Here is a 22748-nt window from a genome sequence, read left to right as displayed (position 1 = left end):
AATTTTCACAGAAAAATCTGTTTGGGAATTGGGTTAACAAAGTCACTAAAGTTCCAATTTTCCAAGGCAAAGCTGCCTTGTACTTCCATTTCCCTTTTTTTTTTTAAACATTTGGCCAACGAATCTTTTCAAACATGGTCCATTTATGAAAACAAATGTCTAAGAAATATTTAAGATACATTTGGCAGGTGATTAACACCAAGAATTTCAAGATCACAAGTCCCAATTCAAAAAGAGTCATTCAACTAGCCAAAAAGAGGGTTTTTCATTACTGAGTCAGTTTCGAAATTCAGCCACAACCCACTCAATTCAACTTGGAATTCAGCGTGGTTGATGGCGTTGAAAACTACATTCATAAGGCTACAATTTCTCAGAAGGAATTGTTTTAAAATTTTGCACAACTAGCTCATAATTGAGCATCAATTCGCAGCTCAAAATAGGGCTTCCAGTACAGACGAGAAACAGAACAGACAACTTTACAAGGTTGGTACGGCTCACTCAGGTGGAATCAAGGCACATTTTATACCGTTGGAAAACTGGAAAGGTCTAGTTTCTAGTACCACAAACAGCACTCAATTTCGACATTGGAACAAAACGTTATGGCCGAAACAAACACACTGCCAGAACATTCTGGACACCCGTTTCTAGCTTTGACAAATTTTTGAAATCTCAACATTAACTCGTCCAAATCACGTAATTTTTTGAGAAAACATTATACACAACCTATATTACACATTTACATAAAAACAAGTCAATTGGACCACAAAAAAGTGCACCAAAATGCATGGCAATATCAGGGGCAGAAATGGTAAAAATTTCTTTTTCACTCCCTTTGAGCTATCTTCCACAAAACAACTTATTTTCACTAGATTAAGCACTAATCCAACATAAATAACATCAAATCAATTCATCAAGCCAATATGGAATTTCATAGAGCCCGCTCACAAGATTTCCAACAATATAAAGCTACCCATGTGAATCTATGAGCTCATAAGTGTAATATAGCTTCCATAAATCAAGAATTAAGAGGTTGATCGTTGTATACCTTCTTAGATGATTAAGGCAGAAAATTTCGATCACTTTAAGCTCAAGAAAAACTGTGAGATGAAGCTCCTTTCCTAGCTTAGCTTGATCATCAAGTGATTTGCAAGTTGTGTGTAAATTTTGAGATGATTTGGGTGAGTTTTGAGTGATGAAATGAAGAAGAATTTTGGTGGTTTCTTCCGGCTATCTTGAGTGAAGAGAGAGAGAGAGTTGTTGTAAGGTCTGGTGCAACCCAATGAGTACAAACAATTTCACAATGATGCATAAAGATATATCAAATTTAAGCACAATAAAGAAAACTTAATTAAAGAGAAAAGATAAGAAATGCAAATCAAATATCAATCCAATAGCCTCTTCAATAGATGGCGATGCTAACCAAGATGTACAAGTGAAGACTCACTCCTTCCTCACCCCAAACACACTTTGGTTGAGCCAAGGAGTTTTACAACTATTCTATTTAACCCTCAACAACCTACACTTGAAAGATCACTCACCCAATTAAGAACTATTTTATACAAATGAGGCAACCTTCACCAAGGTTTTACCACTTCAAGTGATAGGTTCACCTTCACCAAGGTTTTACTCCTCCTAGAGAGTAACCTTCACTTGAGCAACCTCACAACCCAACTTTCCCAACCCCTTATACAACCAACAAAGAATCTTTCTACTCAAAAATCTCACTTGTAAGCTTGTATTTTGTGTTGGCAAAAGTCTCTTGTCTTCTTGTGCTTTGGGGTTTTTATAGAAGGTGAGAAATGGCTCCAAAAGTCTCTCCAACGGTCAAATATTAAATGCTGTCAAAACTAGCCGTTGGCCTGTCGGACGTCCGAACCACCTGTCGAACGTCCGAACCCTGCGTCCGAACATTATCAGAGAGTCATCAAATCTTTGCGAAATTTCTCGGACGTCCGATGCGATCGATGTGCGTCCGAGGCGTGCGTCCGATCCTTCCGGACGTCCGATGCTTCCTCACGAGCGTCCGACAGAGTTTCCTTCTTGATGTTCCTCATCCTTTCGGACGTCCAATAGCTTCCTTTCGGACGTCCGACATGAGTGCTCTGTTTTTGCTTCTTCTTTTGTGTCACAAGAATCTGTTCTAACAAATTGCTCACATAAAAACATTAGCCCAAATCTACATTTTGGTTTGATAATCATCAAAACCAAGGATTGATCGACCAAGGTCAACAATCTCCCCCTTTTTGATGATGACAAACAAAATGAAGATTTCTTTTATCAAATAAGTTCAAATAAAGCTCCACCTTAGAAAGTGCCAACATACAAAGAAATTTCAATAAATCCTACTCCCCCTTTTGGCATCAATCAAAAAAACAAACTCCCCCTTTATTTTTCAAATCAAGACCATATTGAATATCAAAATTTTCAATTGTACTTACAACCATATAGCACTTCTTGGATCAAATCTTCATGATGTACCTAAATATGAGAAATTTCATTTGGTACCCTTTCTTTATAGGGTCTTTGGGAGTTAATACGACATGATCTAGCAATCCACATGAATTTCATGCCTTTTCTCATATTTCTTTACATAGCAATCATTTTGCATATGTCCAAATTTGCAACAAAAGTGACATATGATAGAAGTATTTTGCACATAGGTGGATTTAATGCAACTAAATCTCTTACCTCTTATCATAGCAAACTTAGTTGTGCCTTGAAAAGATTTTCTTTCTTTTGTTTGAGAAAACTTTTGTTTTTCATTTTGGAGAAATTCGTTCAAGTCATTAATTCTTTTCTTTAACAAATTTTGTTCCTCCAACATTTTTTCATAAAACTTTGTTTTCTCTTCCAACTTCTTTTTCAAATTATTTTTGCAATCAAAAACCTTTTTTTGATTTTTTAAATCATCATTTTCCATTCTCAAACATTTGTTTTCTTGAAAAAGTTTGGAGTTTTCTTCCAACAAATCATTTATTTTTGTTTTCAAATCTTTATTTTTAGCATAAGATTTTCTCAAACTTTTATGCATTTTAATCATAAGAATTTTCACATCATCATTTTCATCACAAGAAGAGTGATAAGAACTTACCTCATCTTCTCCAACGGCCATTAGTGCCATTTGGACCAACTCTTCTTTTTCTCTTTTTGAATTGCATTCATCCCATGTAATTTTGCAATCTCCTCTTGAACATCTCTTGTTGAAGATCTTCTTGAAACTTTTGATGTGAGGAGTTATATCATTGTCCACTTCCATGATTTCATTACCCATGAAGGATGGGTTATCCCCCACTTGAGATGCTTTAAAAGCAATGCCTCTCTTATACAATCTTGCATTTTCTTCCTCTTGCACTTTGAATTTCAGCTTTAATTCATAAGAGATTAGGGTATCCACAAGAAATTCAATGGACATAGAATTTAAATCCTTTGCCTCTTCTATAGCATTTATTTTGTTTTCCCATTCTTTTGGCAAGGCATTCAAAATCTTTCTATTTTTCTCACCCAAAGAATATTCTTTTCCAAGCAATTTAAGATCTTGAATAATGTCACAAAATCTACTACACATCTTATCAACATTTTCAAGAGGATGCATTTTGAAAAATTCATATTGAGAAACAAGCAAAGATTTCTTTTGTTCTTTAATTTCTTGGTTACCTTCATGAAATACACACAATTTATCCCAAATATCTTTAGCTGATTTACAACCTTTAATCCTACTAGATTCATTTACATCTAATACATTGTACAATATACACATGGCCTTGGCATTCAAAGAAAGGTATCTCTTGTCTTTTTCATTCAATTCTTGTCTAGTCTTTAATCTACTCAAATTGGTGGTAGAGTCAACTATTCTAGATTCATAAGGACCATCTTCTACCACATACCATAATTCAATATAAACGGATTGTAAGAAAATCATCATTCTTTGTTTCCACATGCTAAAATGAGAACCATTAAACATAGGTGGTCTATCAATAGATTGCCCTTCTAAAAAAGAAACTTTTATGGTTGCCATGATCTTTACTCTAAGCGGTTAAGCTTGATCAAAAAAGACCAAACTCTGATACCAATTGTAAGGTCTGGTGCAATCCAATGAGTACAAACAATTTCACAATGATGCACAAAGATATATCAAATTTAAGCACAATAAAGAAAACTTAATTAAAGAGAAAAGATAAGAAATGCAAATCAAATATCAATCCAATAGCCTCTTCAATAGATGGCGATGCTAACCAAGATGTACAAGTGAAGACTCACTCCTTCCTCACCCCAAACACACTTTGGTTGAGCCAAGGAGTTTTACAACTATTCTAGTTAACCCTCAACAACCTACACTTGAAAGATCACTCACCCAATTAAGAACTATTTTATACAAATGAGGCAACCTTCACCAAGGTTTTACCACTTCAAGTGATAGGTTCACCTTCACCAAGGTTTTACTCCTCCTAGAGAGTAACCTTCACTTGAGCAACCTCACAACCCAACTTTCCCAACCCCTTATACAACCAACAAAGAATCTTTCTACTCAAAAATCTCACTTGTAAGCTTGTATTTTGTGTTGGCAAAAGTCTCTTGTCTTCTTGTGCTTTGGGGTTTTTATAGAAGGTGAGAAATGGCTCCAAAAGGCTCTCCAACGGTCAAATATTAAATGCTGTCAAAACTAGCCGTTGGCCTGTCGGACGTCCGAACCACCTGTCGAATGTCCGAACCCTGCATCCAAACCACCTGTCGGACGTCCGAACCCTGCGTCCGAACGTCGTCAGAGAGTCATCAAATCTTTGCGAAATTTCTCGGACGTCCGATGCGATCGATGTGCGTCCGAGGCGTGCGTCCGATCCTTCCGGACGTCCGATGCTTCCTCACGAGCGTCCGACAGAGTTTCCTTCTTGATGTTTTTCATCCTTTCGGACGTCCAATAGCTTCCTTTCGGACGTCCGACATGAGTGCCCTGTTTTTGCTTCTTCTTTTGTGCCACAAGAATCTGTTCTAACAAATTGCTCACATAAAAACATTAGCCCAAATCTACATTTTGGTTTGATAATCATCAAAACCAAGGATTGATCGACCAAGGTCAACAGTTGTGCTGAAAATGAAACTTCCTTGATAAGCTTAAGTGTGTGATTCAAATTGTCTCAAAAGTCAACTCTCTCCTCGTACGCACACTCGAGCATTTCGTGCTCGATTCTTTTCGTGTTTGTTTCACTAGTGTACTAAACCTCTAATGCACTTCCATTCATACTATTATTATTCACTCTTAATAGTCTAAAAATAAAGGTCTAAAGTCCCTCAATTAATCACGCGCGCAAAAACGTGTACTTCCGTTTTATGCGCAATAGAGTGAAATTTCCAATAAATTCTTATAGTGATAGTGTAACTAACTAACACGTGAGTATTTAAACATAAAAATACTTATTTCAAGACTAATGTACAAGTCTCCAATTTTCCAAATTTATTATATTCTCGAATCGATTATTGTCTCCAAACGCGTATCCACTATTCACTCTAAACGAGCTTTCAGAAATAAATTTTCGAATCAAGACACTTTTAAAATACTTGTAGGTCATAGTTCCATGTAATTGAGTATAAAGAGGTTGGAATAAAATATTAAGAGAAAACGGGTGAGTAAATAATTAATTAAGCCAGCAAGATAAGATAAAATAAAATAAAATAAATTTGAGTCCTCACATTATCATCTTTGACTGAATAGGGATTTAGAAAATGTATTCATGGCACTTTAATTTTAAGATTCAGTTCGTGCTTCAAGACATTGCCCGTCCACAATCCACATGCATTGTTTCTGAAAAAATAAAAAAACTGCTACGTTTAGTTGTTCTTGGCATTTATGATTTATCTCTTGTGAATTTGAACTAATAGAACTTGACTTATATCCTTAGATAATATAAATGCAACCTACGTATGGTCCTTGCATATACAATCCAATCACTTTTCCCAGAATTTAAATGAATACACATCTTTCCCTGTTATCAATCCTGAACTGGGCATACACCCTCCCGTCTCTACTGCGCAGAGCGCAGTTTATACCTCCTAGTAGGGAGAAAGGATATGAGTCATGTCATGAATGAACCACTAATAATTGAATTAAACATTTTAAAACTGTGATTCAGGTTAAAATGTCATCAAGCCAGCCCAAACTCAAAAACTGTTACATGTGAATTGTAGCTTACAATTGTTGATAATCCTATAATGCGCAAATACAACAACCCATGAATGCTGGTTCAGCTTTCTGGTTCATCTTTGCGTCGAAACTTATTCTAAACTTCAAGTGCAAGAGAAGAGAGAATATAACTACATGAAGTAAATACTTTTCTTATAGGTTAGCATTACAAGATATAAACATCAATACGTGACCGAAACGAAAGACAATTAATAGATTGATCCCTCGCAATCGGATGGCTTATCTGTGGTGTGGAATTGGTACGAGGAAATCTATGATTAACCAATGATCAAACTAGGCTACTACTAAACCTGAGCAGAATTAATCATTCCGAAAAAGAAAATACAGTCACTTCCAGATAGCAGCCGCATGCAAGTCCTTTTTCTTTTTTCTTTTTTTCCCTGATAATGACAAGTCTGTTTTGGTGTGTGCTCACAGAATGTAATACTTTATCCCACATCAGAAAAGTTGAAATATTATGGATCAATATACAAGGAGAGGCTAAGCATCCAAGTCCAACTTGGACTATCCATTTTGGGTAGCAAAGTTGGAACCCAAATAGTTGGACCTGGCTACTAGACTCGAATCGTAGTTTGGGTCTGCAGGTCCAGGACATGACATTATGATATCAAAGTGAACGTCATGTGGTTTCACCTTTAGAATCCGACACAACTGAATGGATAGTTTAGACCCATGGTAAGTCAGCCTATGGATAGGAGCTACCTCTAAAACCCATATAAATCACCTTTAGAAAGGTCTTTGCGAGGGCCCAAAAGAGAGGTGAGTGTGATACCCCGTCCCACAATGGAAATGTTAAGTGCTATGGACTAATATATAAATAGAGACTGACACCTTTAGAACGGTCTTTGCGAGGGCCCAAAGAGGGATGAGTGTGATACCTCGTCCCACAATGGAAATGTTAAGTGCTATGGACTAATATATAAATAGAGACTGAGTATTCCCGTCCAACTTGGGATATCCATTTGAACTAGTAAGGATAGGGCTTTTCTAAAATCTTATAAGGTTTTTGCTTTGATCAGATATCGTACTTTTGATATATAGTTTGATTTTTGCAAATTCATGCCTTGGATTTTTTTGAAAAAAAAAAAGGAAATTTGGATAGTTCAACTTCGGTTACCAGCATAGGTCAAGACATGTCCATTGAGACTATATATAAGTTGCTTATACGAATTCTTAGACATCGTCTATCAATACAACTCTCGTATTGACAACAACATTTGGACATACCAAACCACTTTCAACTAGCCAGAGTCGGAGTTAAATGCGAATCAACCCCTCTGCTGGCTTGACTCTAAGAAAAATGCTCATCTCTTAAGGGCTTCTGTGCTCCTCCCCGCATTCATTACTGATTAAGTTCTTAGAAAGGGAAATTCTGAGAGCAGTGTCTTCATTTTACTCCTACCCCAAATTTTGAAGAGTGAATTGCTCAAGAAGCATCCATTCTTATTCGAGGTTTAAGAACCGAAGTAACAATGTCCTGATCAAACAGCTGATAAAGGAAATAAGCAGAAAAGGGAGTCATGGTTTCAAAAAAAATAGTAAGGTCAATACACATGGACAGATTCATACATCAAGTTTACATAAGCAGACGGCAGACGGTAGAAAACTGGAGCCCGGTTTAAGAGCGTCCTCCTTCATACCTATGCTAGAAATGCAGTGCTTTTTTTTTTTCCCCCTCTGGTGGTAGCGAGAAATAGCGAAATACTGCGCTGCGTTTGCATTGATCGTTCTGTAGCAAAAATGAAGGCCCTCTTAGTACGAAGCCAGAATAAACAGATCCAGAAAATGATGGGATCTCTTCCAACAGAGTTGCATGCGTCTAAAAAGATTTGGTCAGCAAACTAATCACAAAGGATGGACGGTTCTTAAAAATCGGAAACCGACTTGAAGTCCAGACCACGAGATTAATTATGACATGTTACTATATTGAATTCTGTTCGCGAGATGTCACTCTGCTCCAGTTTGTCAACTCTTTTATGTTATCAAAGTCGGTTTCCTGGTTGAAGTTAAATGGATAACGAAGAGAATGTGCGATGAGTTTAAGCGCATCTAAGATAAACCTGAGTTAGACAACTGTTGTGAGACGTAAACCGTCTCTAGTCTAGGCTAAAGCTAAACACTTACACCACGAAACAATAACCATCAACATCATTCGTATCAGCCGATAGAGACTAGCAACATAATTAAATAAATAGTATTTCTTATCAAAATTGTTTTCCCATACTAGTAAGTATCGTAGACGAGCATTATACAGAAGCACAAGTGTCAGCACAATTTTAATGAAGTGTCAATCTACATTTACGCGTAATCTACTAATGTGCACATGGCTTGGCCATTCACTGTGATGTATCACAAAGATTAGTAAGCAATTCCATCGAAAAGCATAGTATATACGAATTTCATGATTCATCTGTATACTGGATCGATGGTGTTAGAGCCAAGGATAGAATCCAAATTTAAATTACCTCTTTGGTTGCAGTGGAATTTTCCGATCCCTTTTGCTGTGATCGGGTCTACAATCACAACGGAAAACACAAAACAGTCACAATTCCAATCTTAGATGTGATTTCTGATGGAGAGGAGAAAAAACTAGAGAAAGCGGGACCAGAGAATTCTGACCGTTGCCAACATCCTTTGGCTTCTTCATGCGTGGGCATTAGCATTGGACCCAGAAATAATTGTAAATAATATCAAAATTTCTTCCTTACCTTTCCTAAAAGTAATACGTAACAACAATATTCAAATAAAATGTATTATATCAATTTAGTGGGATCCTTCTATATTCATGTGGAACTCTTTCATTGGTTATGGAGCAATTACACGTCTGCCAAATAGTTGCTCCAAACTGACATAAAATTTTTCATTCAATGAGTAATATAACACAAAATCACATGATAATACAATAATTTTCTTTTGAAAAATATACGAAACCTTTTAAAGTAACTACAGACCTATAGTTTTGTAAGGTACAATGACATCAAATTTCTTGTTTTATTAAAAAAGTCACCTCCACTTTATTGGAAAAAATTACATTTACTTTATTTTAACTAAGCAACAAAATTACTCTGCCTTTGTATTTTCATTGAAAAATTCATGAATTTAATTTACTGGTGTAAAAGGCCGTTGTTTTGAATTTTGTAACATTTGATTTCCATTAAGTTACAAAAATAATTATCATTTACTTCTAAATAACATAAAAGGGGCATAATTGAAAAATTCTTAAAACTGCATGTATCATAAAAGTGGCACAATTAAAAAATTCTCAAAATTATTTGAGTAATAGTAGAATTATTTTGGGATAGTGGGGGCACGTGCACCCAGTGCCCTTACTGTAGATCCGCTTCTGGCAGTAAGGCGGCGTGACTCTTATTATTATTATTATTAGAAACCAGAGCTGGTGATCGTCCATGGTGTTCCCTGCTGACAAATTTTCAAAAAACAAAAAATATGTCATGAAAGAGACCAAATGTGTGAAGTGTGAAGGTACGTGCTTATCCATCAAATTTTCATAAGCATTCTTCCTTTTTTGTTTTTAATTTGCGGTCAGAAGCTTCGGTCCAGATTTCATGTGTACGAATCCAATGTTTCTCCTATGAAAGAAACATTATACTATTTTATTATCTATTTGACATTTGGGTTAAGGCTTTAAAGCAACCCATGTTTTAAAAAAAAACACACACACAAAGTTTCTAATATTCCCGCCTATTGGTTACCTTTTTTAAATAACCGTAATTATTGTGATTGTCTCAAAAAAAAATTAAAGTTAATGTCTTTAACGATTGCATACGCAAGGTGCAAAAATATATCTACTGGGTAGGCGTGTCCTTTAGATTTGGCTCCTCTCCCGTCAATTCTTTCTCAACAATGCACATCTCATCATGACATGTGTTTTTATCAACCTGAGGTAGACTAAGTGCTTAGGAACTTGCCCGAAGGTGTGTGTTTTTGCTGACATGTCAATTGGTGATTTGCTGAAAAGTTGTCGTCCGCCATGCGCCGTTCACGTGACCTGCTCCTTGCTGATTTGCTGAAAGGTGTGTGATTTGCTGATTTTAACAAGAGTTAAAATTAATTAAATTTAAAATAATTTTTTTTTTTTTTTTGTAAATGAAGACACATGTCATTTATTTAATTGTGTCATTACGAAAAATAGAAAGGAAAATCACTGAAGAGGAACCAAATCTCATGTCCCCTGGGTGGTCTTGTAATTTATTAGTCAACCACAGCTATTTGGACTAGGGGCGGCAATCAGGTCGGGTTCGGGTTGGCGGGTCGAGTTGATGCCCAAGTATAACAGAAAATTCGCTAATCTGAACCTGACCCGTAAACCCGAAACAGGTTAGGATACCTGATACGAACCCGAAAATTTCGGGTTCGCGGGTTAGCGGGTCGACCCAAAAATTAATTTTAATTTATTAATTTATCACTGTAATTTCTAATAAAATCAATTTCTGACAAAATTAATTACATTATCAAGTAATAAAAATTTAAATAAATAATTTCTAACCAAATATAAAATAAATTAAACACTGTAAAAGTATTTTATCCCAAACCAAATATAAAATAAATTAAAATAGCATAAAAGTAAAAAATAATATAATATATTATTTATCTAAATATAATAATTTCAACTTCACACAAGTTAAATAAATTCATTTAGGATTAAGTAATTAATGATTTAATGCCTTTGAAAAAAAAAGAATGATTTAGTTTAGTTAGATAAAATAATTTTTATGTGTATTAAATTATTTTTAATTCGTAAACGGGTCATATCGGGTCATATCAGGTCACCACGGGTTGATCCGAAATCGACCTGTTTTTTTTTTCGGGTTCATCGGGTTCGACCCGATTCTGACCCGAACCCCCGAAACCTCAATCCAAATCTATTAATTTCGTGTTAGGTTCGTGTCGTATTTTTGGATCGTGTCAGAAATTACCATCCCTAATTTGGACCGAAACCAAAATAATAATAATAATAAATAACTCTTATTCCTTAAAAGTAATTATGTGGGTATCTATACTTCAATTTGATCAGTTTTCGTCCCTCGCTCTTTTTTAGGAAAAAATAAATATTTTACAAAATAAAAGTTTTTTTTAACCGCTGGTGGAAGTTTCCTAAAGTATCCTTAACTCCAATGGTTGAACTTAAAAACTGCTTACAAGACGGGTTTGTTTGGATTGTGAATTATTAGAGATACTTTTACTGTAGCACTTTTTGTGATGTGATGTATGTGAGATAAAAAGGTAATTGAGAAGATAAAAAGGTGTGTTGGAAATTGTAATGATAATATAAGCAAATATATTTTGGTAAATAAACTACAATCCAAACAAACCAATTTGATACGGTCAATACGTCAAGTTGGCATAATTAAACAAACATTTGTACCACGATTTTGAATCACAGAATTAGGCATTCTTGTAGGACTTTGGATCAATGAAATTTTCGTTTCTCAAAGAGATCAAGAATGCATAATTCCTTATTCGTGATGCCCCAATCAATGTGGCCCATCTTTAAAACAATTTGAAGGTCTCTTCACATCAATTATCGATGTGACAATACGCATGTTATTGTTCAGAAGTCTACCTTGAATTAATTCTAGAAACATAAGGGGTCTCTATCTCTATAATTGTATGTGTGTAGTGATTTGTTGGCTTTGCCTTTTTTTTTTGGGTTATGAAAGAGGATGGATGATATTAAAATGAAAAGCAATTTAGTCTGGCTTTGCATTTATTGCACTCAGACAATGCGATACTAACAATAATTGTTGCAAGTTGTAGCTGCTTGAATTTATTGCTCGTAGGCGAGAGGCTTGTGTTTACACTTTACAGATGCAAATGAACCTGAATACCTGATCCAATTATGTTTGTATTTTTTTTTTTAAGAAATGTTAATTGCACTCCTCATTTTGCTAATTCCACTCCCGTTATAATTTTCATCATATGATTTTTATTTATTAAATTATACGATAAAACAAATGATGAGAACGTGATTAAAATGAAAAAATAAAGTGCAATTAATATTTTTATTTTTCTTTGTGCTGGCAAGACATCCAACTAGAGTTGAAATACAACTAGGTAAAACAAACATTGCAAATAGCTGGATTTCTTCACATGTAACTCTCCTTTATTAGTGTATTGTGGATGATACTTTGTTGAAATGTGGCAAGGTATGGTCCATGCCAATTTAGATCCTATCCTATCCTGCATATGGCCTGGTTTTATATGAACAAACGAGTACACATATGTGCCTGTATTAGTTGATTTTTCTTTTTAAATGCTACTCTGTTTTCTGATGGTCAGTCATAATTTAGAAGTATTGCCGACTTCAAATATAACATTGGCAATAAGACTTATTGTATTGAATGCCGGAATCTATATCCGAGATCGCAGCCGCATAAATTTGGTCCAGCTTCCAGTTGTTTTCTAATGGTGATCGAGTTGGTTGACATTTGTGTTTGCTTATGAAGGTGAATTTATTTGTAGATAGCCTTAGTTGACCACAATCCAATCAATATAAGCCTTAGTTGACATTTGTTAACGTAACATCAGTGAAGTGCCTTTATAGCGAATGCAGGTTTTTTTTTTTTTTTTTTCTGAATGGAAAAATGGAAAATCTGATGGGGTATAAGCATGGTTCAAAGTCGCAGTCACAGTTGCGATTGTGATCTGGCCATTCCACATTGATTTCGACATATCGATCGTTATCTCGGCGAGATGTAAATTTTTGAAATATTTAATATTTTAAAAATTATAAAAAATATGATAAAAAAATAATTAAAAAATTAATAAAAATAATAAAAATTCGAATTGACTCGAGATGATTCAAAGTAATTTGGTGTGATTCGATCGTTTTAACCCTTCATGATGACATTTCGGTAAGTGAAGTATTCGAAATCGTATCATCCGGGTATCGTATCAGAAGAAGCCAAGGCGGTGACGACCATGGGTATAAGTAGACATCATTAATTCATGGATTCATCCATTTTGTACATATTGACTGTTTCTTTTGCACAACAATGTATCACCAAATGCAATAACCCAAAAATAACAAAACACTGATCATTATATATACTTCGTCAACTAGGAAACCGACTTTCATAATATAAAAGTTGATAAATGAGCGGAGTGATATCTTGTAAACAGAGTTAAAAAAAAAGTAACACGTCTTAATTAATCTCGTGGTTCGTTTTTTTTTTTTTTTTTGTATCATATCAGAATTTGTCAATCCAATAAAAAACAATTTTGTGATGCATATATATATGTATACATATATATTCTAACAGTCCAGTCCCTTGCAGTGTATTGAGTGTATACCCCGAAATCGGACTTGACCTCCATTAATCTACTGCTACACTTTTAGAATTGTGAATAACCTTGGTGTCTGGTGCTCTTCTATGTAAACTAGGTGGATTATGTGTGTGTATATATATATGTATACTCTAAAAGTCTAGTTTCCTGTACTGTAGTGCACAAAGTATATATTCCGAAATTAGATTTGACCACCTTCAATCTAGCGCTAGACTTTTGGAATTATGAATCACAAAGTCTAGTTGCCTGTACGGCATAGAGTATTTACCCCAAAATTAGACTTGACCTCCTTTGGTCTACTGCCAGACTTTTGGAATTGTGAATCACCTGGGCGTCTGCCGCTTCTTTTCAAACTAGGCGGCTATGTTAAAAATATATATATTACTAGCTCCAAGAGTACAGATACAAATCAAAATTCGGAATTGAATTAGATTATGCAGTGATATTCACGTGTTAATTCCAATTTTGATTCATCTTTTTGCTCCTCAAAGACACAATAGAAGTTGTTTTAGAAGGCTAGAAAATCTCTTCGACATTGTTAAGAAAGGTGAACTGGGGCCACTTTGTTACTTTCAAGTAATCTTTTTCTTATTGACTAATGACTAATCCCATCGGTAGGAAGCAGGAACCCTTGGAATCGGGAAGGAAGGAGTCCAGCCAGCAGGTTCTGGGAAATGCACACGTTGCTTTCAGAAGTGAAGGAAAGACCCGAAATGAGAATATGTCAAAATGTGGATGGTGCCATCCGGGTTTGGCCAACTGACTTGTTTATAAAGACCGCCGTACTTGGAACATGTTTTCTGATGAAACAAAAAGAAAATGTTTGAATGAGTTCAACTCCGATTATTAATACAATCAAAGTATATTCTCGAATTATAAATAATTTACAGAAATATTTGAATGAATTCAACTCCGATTATTAATACGAATCAAAATATATTCTCGAATTATAAATAACTTACAGAAATTTTTACAAGATCGCTCGTCAATACTATTTTCGTATCCGCACTGAAATTGGAGACACATCACTTAGTGTGATGGTATTAAGGGGTACACTTGGCACATATCTGTATGGTCAGTCGAAGTCACCCCAGCCAAAAAATCCGCACCAAGACCTCATAAATACGTAGATAGACAGACAGCTAGAGAAACTCAAAGTGCAGGTAATTGAGAGAAGATGGAGAACGGAAACCAATGTGATGGTGCGGGTGACTATTATTCCGCGGCTGCCGTATCGCAGGCCACGTCGACGACGACGGCAGGGAAGGTGATAAGATGCAAAGCTGCAGTTGCATATGGTCCAGGGCAGCCCATGGTGGTGGAAGAGATCCTGGTTGATCCGCCCAAGGCAATGGAGGTCCGAGTCAAGATTCTCTACACTTCTATTTGCCACTCCGATCTTAGTGCTTGGCAAGGCGAGGTACGGAATATACACCAGACCAATGTAAACATTTGTGGTACTAGCAGTAATAATTAACGCAATCATCATGCTTGCTTATCATTCATGAGTTGACGTTCGGTTGTTCGATTAGAACGAAGCCCAGCGGGTGTACCCACGAATTTTTGGACACGAAGCATCTGGGTAAGAACAAGCTACATACAGCATCTCTCTCTCTCGATTCAATTTTGTTTGTTTTCTAATTTATCTTTCGACAAAAAAAAAAGATTGATAGAAAGTGTGGGAGAAGGGGTGAGGGAGTTGAAAGCGGGGGACCATGTTGTGCCCATATTCAACGGGGAATGCGGCAACTGCGCCTATTGCAAATCTGAGAAAACCAACCTTTGCCAGAGATTTCGGGTGAATCCATTCAAGAGTGTGATGACTAGCGACGGAACCACTCGATTTTCTACCCGAGACGGCAAACGAATCTACCATTTCCTCAACACTTCCACTTTCACGGAATATACCGTCCTGGATTCCGCCTGCGTTGTCGCCGTTGACTCTCAAGCTCCCCTTAAGAAAATGACCTTGCTCAGCTGCGGCGTTTCTACGGGTCTGTTCTTTCTCTCTCTCTTTTTTTTTCTTCTTTTTTTTGGTTTTAATTTCCTTTCTCTCACTTTCAAACAAAAATCAAAAAAGAAGAAAAGGCATGCTCTATGAATGCGGCCAGTTAGTGGCAACCGTTTCTCACGATGTAATAGATCGAAAAAACTTCGTAATAGACCGGTAATTATTACGTATGATTCACATAAACAGTAATACAAAATCATATTTACTTTCTAAAGTTATACCAAAAATTAAAAAGGAGTCATAATTTTTTAAATAGCGTTATATTGTATAAAAATAATTAATTTGACAATTATTCCTGTCCTTTGTCGGTCCCATCTGCAGAATCTGAGCTGATGGGACTGGCGGCTGTTGCCATTTGGCTACTACTAATAATCTATCATGCATCCCCTAGCAATCCGGCCCCTTCCAAATGGGAATGGGAATTGTAATCTTTACCTTTCTTTGACCAATCCAAATAAAGAAATGCATGATCGAAAGTGTTACAACGGTGATTCATTTGAAGGTCTTGGAGCCGCGTGGAATAGTGCTAACGTCCAAGCTGAGTCTACTGTTGCAGTCTTTGGCCTTGGAGCGGTGGGACTCGCTGTAAGTTTCAATCTTCCCTCCACTCCCACACCTCTCCCCAAAAACAAAACAAAGGAAAAACTCCACCAAGTTGAGAATAGGCGCGATTTTTCGAGCCTCAGAACATGCCTAGACACGTTGCAAACATTAATTAATATGGTCTACTCTACATTCATCAAGTAATACAGCGTGTAGCTGATATGTCAGTTCATCTGAATTTTTGCTCGACTTGAGTATTTTTTATCCCTAATTTTGGTTGAAAAAAACATATTTTAAGCAATTCATTTCAGTTAGCTTTTATTTTTCGAGCCTAAGACCTTCGCCATGTCTAGACGCGGTTCAAACATTAATTAATATGGTCTACTCTACATTCAGTCTGACTCTCTGCACAATTAAACGAGTATTTATTATGCCTATTTTTGGTTAAAAAAATATATTTTAAAGAAATTCATATTAGTTAGCTTTTCTTTCTTTTTCTTAAATAAAAATTTCATGAGACGTATTTTCAAAAACAAAATCATGAAACGTATTATTACACATTTTTATTATTTTTGTGCTGAAATTCAATTGTAACAAAATGAACTATTTATAGACTAAGGCAGAAGATTTTTTTTTTTTTTTGGGAGCAATGCAGAAGACTCATCAATCCATTAGGATAAATTGTAGGGTAAAGTACACTAAACTTCCTTGTGCTATTCCGAAAGACACAAAATGCCCTTGTTCTTTAAAAACTTTCACATAACTATCTTACGTTTTTAACTAAAGTGGAATTTGATTTTTAATCAGTTGTATAACTTGTAAGTCGCGCGCATAAGACTTTACAAGATTAGTAAAAAAATTTTAAAAAGGTCAATTGTGGGATTAATGGCACCCTTAAAAAAAAGTTGGGTCAAATTCCATTTATTTTTGGTGTTCAAATTCTTTTGACTTGACCATCATGGATGTTTTTATAAATTCTAAAACTTTTGAAGCACTTTTGAAATTTTTAAAAATTGTTCATCTTCCCTCTTCCTTTTTCCTTTTATTGTAGCACTTTTGAAGCACTTTAAAATTTTTTTGAAGTTTTGAAGCAAATTCCTTTAACTTAACCATCATTGGACCCTCTCCTCCTCGATGGGAAAGAGGGGAGAGGAAGAGGTAAGGGAAAGAGGAAGAGGGAAGGAGAAGTGAGGACGGGTGTAGAAGAGAAGGGGGTGGTAGGGGGTGTGGGAAAAGGGAGGAAGAGGGAAGTGGTGGTGGTGATGGTGTTTCAGTGGTGGTTGTATGGATGGAGGAAAGAGGAGGAAAGAATACAATAGAAAATAAAAGGAAAGGAAAAAAAATTAAAAAGAGGGGTGGTGTGGGAAAGGAAGGAAGAGAGATGAAATTATTTTTCAAGTAAAAAAAGAAAAATAAAGGAAAGAAAATATAAACTATAAAACAAATTATAATCTTGTTAATAAAGAAGTATATAACATGCCATCGATGATGTGGCAGTTTAAAAATCACATTTTCACTTTAGTTAAATATATAAGGTGGTTATATGGGATTTAAAAAAAAAAAGGGGGAGTTTCGTGCATTTTACCCTAAATTACATGATTAACAAGATATTTTCCAAGATTCAGCAGTAGCAAACAGATGACTAGTGTTAAGAGTATTGACGCTCTTTCAATTTTGGTTCTATTTTTGATATTTCACTCGTCATATCTTAGTTGTTGCGGTGGAACACCATCATAATATGAAAATAGGCTGGTACCACACCTTATCACAAGGAAATTCCTAGGTCGATCCCCAAAAGAGTTGGTTTTGCACAATTTTACTACCTAGTTCAAGGGATTATACATTATTGGTGCATCAATCGGAGAAGTGATATTTTGCCTAAAATAGCTTTGCTTTTAATTCATGGATTCCGTCGGCAATTCCGGTTAGCACATTTTTTTGCATAAAATGTTGCTGCAGGTTGTGGAAGGCGCACGAACTCGTGGAGCATCTAAAATTATAGGAGTTGACATTAACCCCGACAAACGCAATAAAGGTAATAGTAGTGTTAATACTCCAAATACACTAGCTACTTGTTAGAATACTACTATTCAAGCTGCTTGCTTTTTAATTTGACCCCTGCAAAATAAGTGAATCTTATAACCAAATAACAGGACAACAGGTTTATTTGTTTTAATAAGGACATAGCTGTAAAGAAGGAGAGAAAGAATTGAAAAAATATTTGTTTTTCCGAAATTTCGCACACTATTAAAATGCTAATATATCGTTACAATAAGATAAGATACAATGAATCTAAACGACTCTTTAAATGGTAATTTGCCTAATCTATCATTATCAAATTTCTGATTCATCTACATCTAAAAAATGAAAAATACATCAACAAGCCACTCCAACAATAACCATATTAGGATTATAAGAATACAGAGTGAAGGGAGAACTATAAATAATGACTTCACAGTCTTTTTTTTTTTTTTCCTTTCCAGAACTATAAATAATGACTTCACAGTCAATTGTTGCTGATTTGTCATAGGAAGGTTTGCAAAACTAGGAACAATCACCAAAGGGTACTATAGGTAGAAAATCCAAAATTGTTTAGCCCGGTTTGGGAGCCCACTTGGAGTTTTGTAAGTTTATGCAAGTGGAAGCAGCCAACATCTCAAACGGAAGCCCAAACTGTTCCAGTTGTGCTTGTGCTCGCTGTTTCGTTCTGGCCTTTAGTATTCGCGATTCACGTTTTTCCCTATGCTTACTTGGAACATCTTTCAACTCTTGTACTAATCTTTTTTTCTTTTTTTTTTATGCTAATAAGGTCAAGCGATTGGAATTACCGACTTCATAAACCCCAGTGATCTTGATAAACCTGTCCACCAGGTTAGTTCATAGACCCACGAAGGGTCCATTTGGTAGGCATGATTTGCAATAAAATTTGAAAAATGTTATTTGCAATCTATTTTTGTTAATTGCATTTTCATTATGCGTTTTATCATATAGTTTAATAAATAAAAATTATATAATAAAAGCGATAGTGGGAGTGCAATCAACAAAAAGAAGTGCAAATAAGATTTTTAAATATTATTTCACTTGCATTATAAACACAATTTTTATATCTCATAAATATCACATTTCAAAAAGTGTTAAAGTATTATTTTAAATAATTTTGTCAAAATAATTATTTTCTTTTCTCTTTTTTCTTCTAATTTAGAATAGCACTGTGATTATTGACTTAGTATGTAGACGTGCCTTTCTTGAATGCAATTACTTTTGTCATGTTTTATTGAAGTATGTAACTAACGCGAAAAGAAAAAATCTCCAAGAGTGACAATATTTTTGTCCAAGTTTGGAGAACAGAGAAAAAAAATTGGATGACCAGTCTTGAGAATTAAGCAACTTAATAAACAGGACCACAAGAAATAGTTCACGCACCGCTCAGAATCTATCAAAGTGGTTTTTGTAGATATTTGCAGTCTGAGTTAAATGTGTGTTTAGATACAAAATTTTTTTCAAATGTTGTTTTATTTGTATCATAAATATGTTTTCCAATTATCTCTTTATATTTTTAACCTTTTTATCCCATTTATATTACATTACAAAAGGATTACAATAATTAATTTAAATAATATTCTATCCAAACACATTCATTATAGAGATTCTCACTAGTCACTACAAGCCCCAAGGGGAAAATAATAAATAAAGCAATAAAAGAGTTTTGAGGTGTGCAGGAAATAAGGGAGATGACGGGAGGAGGCGTGCATTATAGCTTTGAGTGTGCGGGCAACTTGGATGTTCTCCGGGAGGCTTTTCTATCTACCCATGACGTAAGAATGCCATTCTCAATCTTACCTTCAACACCGTGTTTCTTCTAGTTTTAGCGTTTTTCCATTTCCATTAGGCAGTTGCCGCAAGGTTATTGACTTTGTGCATCATCAAGGGTATTTCGTACTGGTTGCCAAATGGACACTACATGATTGGTTTGGTTTGCGAGTAAAGTAAAGTATACAAAATCTTATTCTAAAGGACTTGTACACAACAGATATAGGCTAAATGATGGTTTGCCTTCTTGATTGTAGAGATTTTCGTATTTACTAAACGATTATTTATTTTCTTGATTTTAAATATTTTTATATTTGTATCTAGTACGTGTTCAGATATGATATATCGCTTTTAATTTGTAGGTGAAGTCATGTAAATTTCAATTTACACTTCCTATTTCCATTGTAGGTGAAATCATCATATGTTTGAATCTATCGTTTAGATATGATATGATTATGTAGTTGGAGACTACTGTTTTAGCCACCAATTGTGTGAGACCCATAAGAAGTGAATATTGCAATCAAAAGCTAAGAGGTAAAATACGAATAAAGTCATTCAGTCCATAATAGCCGGCAGAGATGTGAATTGACTTTGAATGTAACAGCGAGAGCTTATGCATCCGCAAAGGAAATCTATACTAGTATAATAAATATCTTCTCTTGTTCAAACATTGAAATCATTAAAGACGACTTAAATGTCAGCCCCCTCCTTTTTATCATATTTGATGGCGAAGGATGAAAAGATTATTGCCTGTGTAGAAATTTGTAATGTTGTATTTGGATGGAATAATAGCAACTCTTTTATTGCGAACCGGATATACCGTCAGTAGGAAAATCCTTTTGCTCGTCAAATCGAACCAGCATTTATTGGCCACCAAGTAATCCCGCGATGAAAACAATTGACAAGCTTAACTTAACATGCTAATCGCAAATTTGTTGAATAATGTATGCAGGGATGGGGTTTGACCGTTGTTTTAGGGATCCATCCGAGTCCAAGGTTGCTTCCTCTGCATCCCATGGAGCTATTTGATGGCCGAAGAATTGTGGGATCAGTCTTCGGTGATTTCAAAGGAAAGACCCAATTGCCTGCTTTCGCCAAACAATGCATGTCTGGGGTGAGTGAGTTCATGGGTGTTGTTAATCCCACGATGCATTTTTTCTAGTTTCACAGGCCATTTTTTCTCCAAATTGCCAAAATTTCCCTTCTCAAGTCCAACTTACGTTTGGACTTAGGAGGGATAAAATTTGCCGTGGAAATAAAATATGGACGGTGGCACAATAATTTGCTGTGAGTTTGTTTTAATTCTGCCAAAATCCAATTTGACAAAGGCAACAAATCTTCCAAACTTTATATATATGTATATATTGGCTATAATCAATGACTGATACGTGGAGTGCAATACGCAGGAGGTAAGGTTGGATGAGTTTATTACGCACGAGCTGCCCTTCAACAAGATCAATGAAGCATTCCAGCTGCTTATTGATGGCAAGTCTTTAAGATGCCTTCTTCACTTGTGAATCCTGCATGCATGTTGTTCGGTCACTTATTGTGGATCCACTAGCCATGGCCTTTTTTATTAGAGGAAAATACGAGGAAACAACTTATCTTCCAAATTTTACGTCTGCAAGTAATTCTTATGTGATGTTCTACTCTATCTGGATCTTGCATCCAAAATATGTACTTTTAGTATAACAACGGGATTTAGTTCAAATCGAGAAAATTTTCTATTATTGTAGTTATCCCAAATTCATTCCGCAAATAACAAATCTTCTCCTCCCTTTTTTTGGCGCATCTCTGCTAGTTACCAAATTAAAAACTCATGCAATCATCTACTTCTTCTTCCTTTATTAAAATCTACTTCTATCTGAATTCTTAATGGATCCATCCCACTAGTACAGGACCATTTGTAAAATATTGTACTGAAGAAAAATATACTTCTTCCTTTTCCTCTTTTTCTTCTTCCTTTATTTTTAATGTGTAGCAAATCTACAGGTAATTTGCAGGGTTAATTACATTTTGCCGCCTTGAACCTATCACAATCAACTTTGTCATGCCTTGATTTTATAACCAAAACATCCCGAATTTAGGGCTAACTAGCTAATTCAATTAGAACCGAAAAGCTACAATCAATGCACCTTACGAAAATCCATGACCTAATAACCAAGTTACAAAAAATTACTAAACAAAAGACGTCACATCTAAATCACAAATCCAAAAAAAAAAAAAAAAAATTCTTTGCTTAACATAACCAGAAACTCATACTAAAGCGCTTCAATGAGATCCAGTACTCAATTGCATAACATCATTCAATTATTAAATATCTGAAAAATATAACAATAATAATGGGGTGAGTCTGAAAACTCAGTAAATAACCAAATTACTAACCAATTGGATAAAGAAGCGAATCAAACAATAATTCAATGACTACAAAAGTTTATACTATCTCGCAACCAAGATCTAAGCAATTAGGCCTTATGCTAGTCACCAAGCGCTATTACTTAACCATGCAAAGTAGCCTGGATCACGAGATTAAGTTTAAACCACTTGACTTGGATCATGGATTGGACTTTAGCCTCCAACCTAGATCACAGCTATACACTTAAGCCTAGTATAGCTTAGTTGCCACAACTAATTTCAAAACAAACAACTCACAACATGCACAACATATTCCCAAAGCACTAACCTCTGAGCTGACAACTTGCTTCGTCAATTTTGCATTAGATTAACTAAGGAATAATTTCCATAAGCAGCCCCTTTAAATGCTTTTGAGACACTAGTGGCAACTCGGACAGCTTGAACCATAGTGAGAAAATAATTCCACACTTTGGTAGACTCTGTGATACCCCAACTTTTAGGATCATCTTTTGTTTAGTCTCAAAG

The 22748-nt window shown here is 35.3% G+C and overlaps 1 protein-coding gene across 1 annotated transcript; it reads left to right on the top strand.

Moving 5' to 3' along the window:
- The first annotated feature begins 14609 nt into the window (after positions 1-14609).
- Positions 14610-21598, top strand: LOC113699419 (alcohol dehydrogenase-like 4). The gene is made up of 9 exons (XM_027219787.2): positions 14610-14924; positions 15037-15086; positions 15170-15498; positions 16018-16100; positions 18018-18093; positions 18868-18929; positions 19778-19873; positions 20821-20982; positions 21275-21598. The coding sequence occupies exons 1-9, from the start codon at positions 14682-14684 to the stop codon at positions 21383-21385; spliced, it is 1212 nt and encodes a 403-aa protein (XP_027075588.1). The 5' UTR covers positions 14610-14681; the 3' UTR covers positions 21386-21598.
- Positions 21599-22748: the final 1150 nt, after the last annotated feature.

Source organism: Coffea arabica, chromosome 7c (assembly GCF_036785885.1).
Source record: "Coffea arabica cultivar ET-39 chromosome 7c, Coffea Arabica ET-39 HiFi, whole genome shotgun sequence".
Classification (NCBI taxonomy): Eukaryota; Viridiplantae; Streptophyta; class Magnoliopsida; order Gentianales; family Rubiaceae; genus Coffea; species Coffea arabica.
The sequence above is the reverse complement of the archived record's forward strand: the minus strand, read 5'-3'. Positions and strand labels throughout refer to the sequence as shown.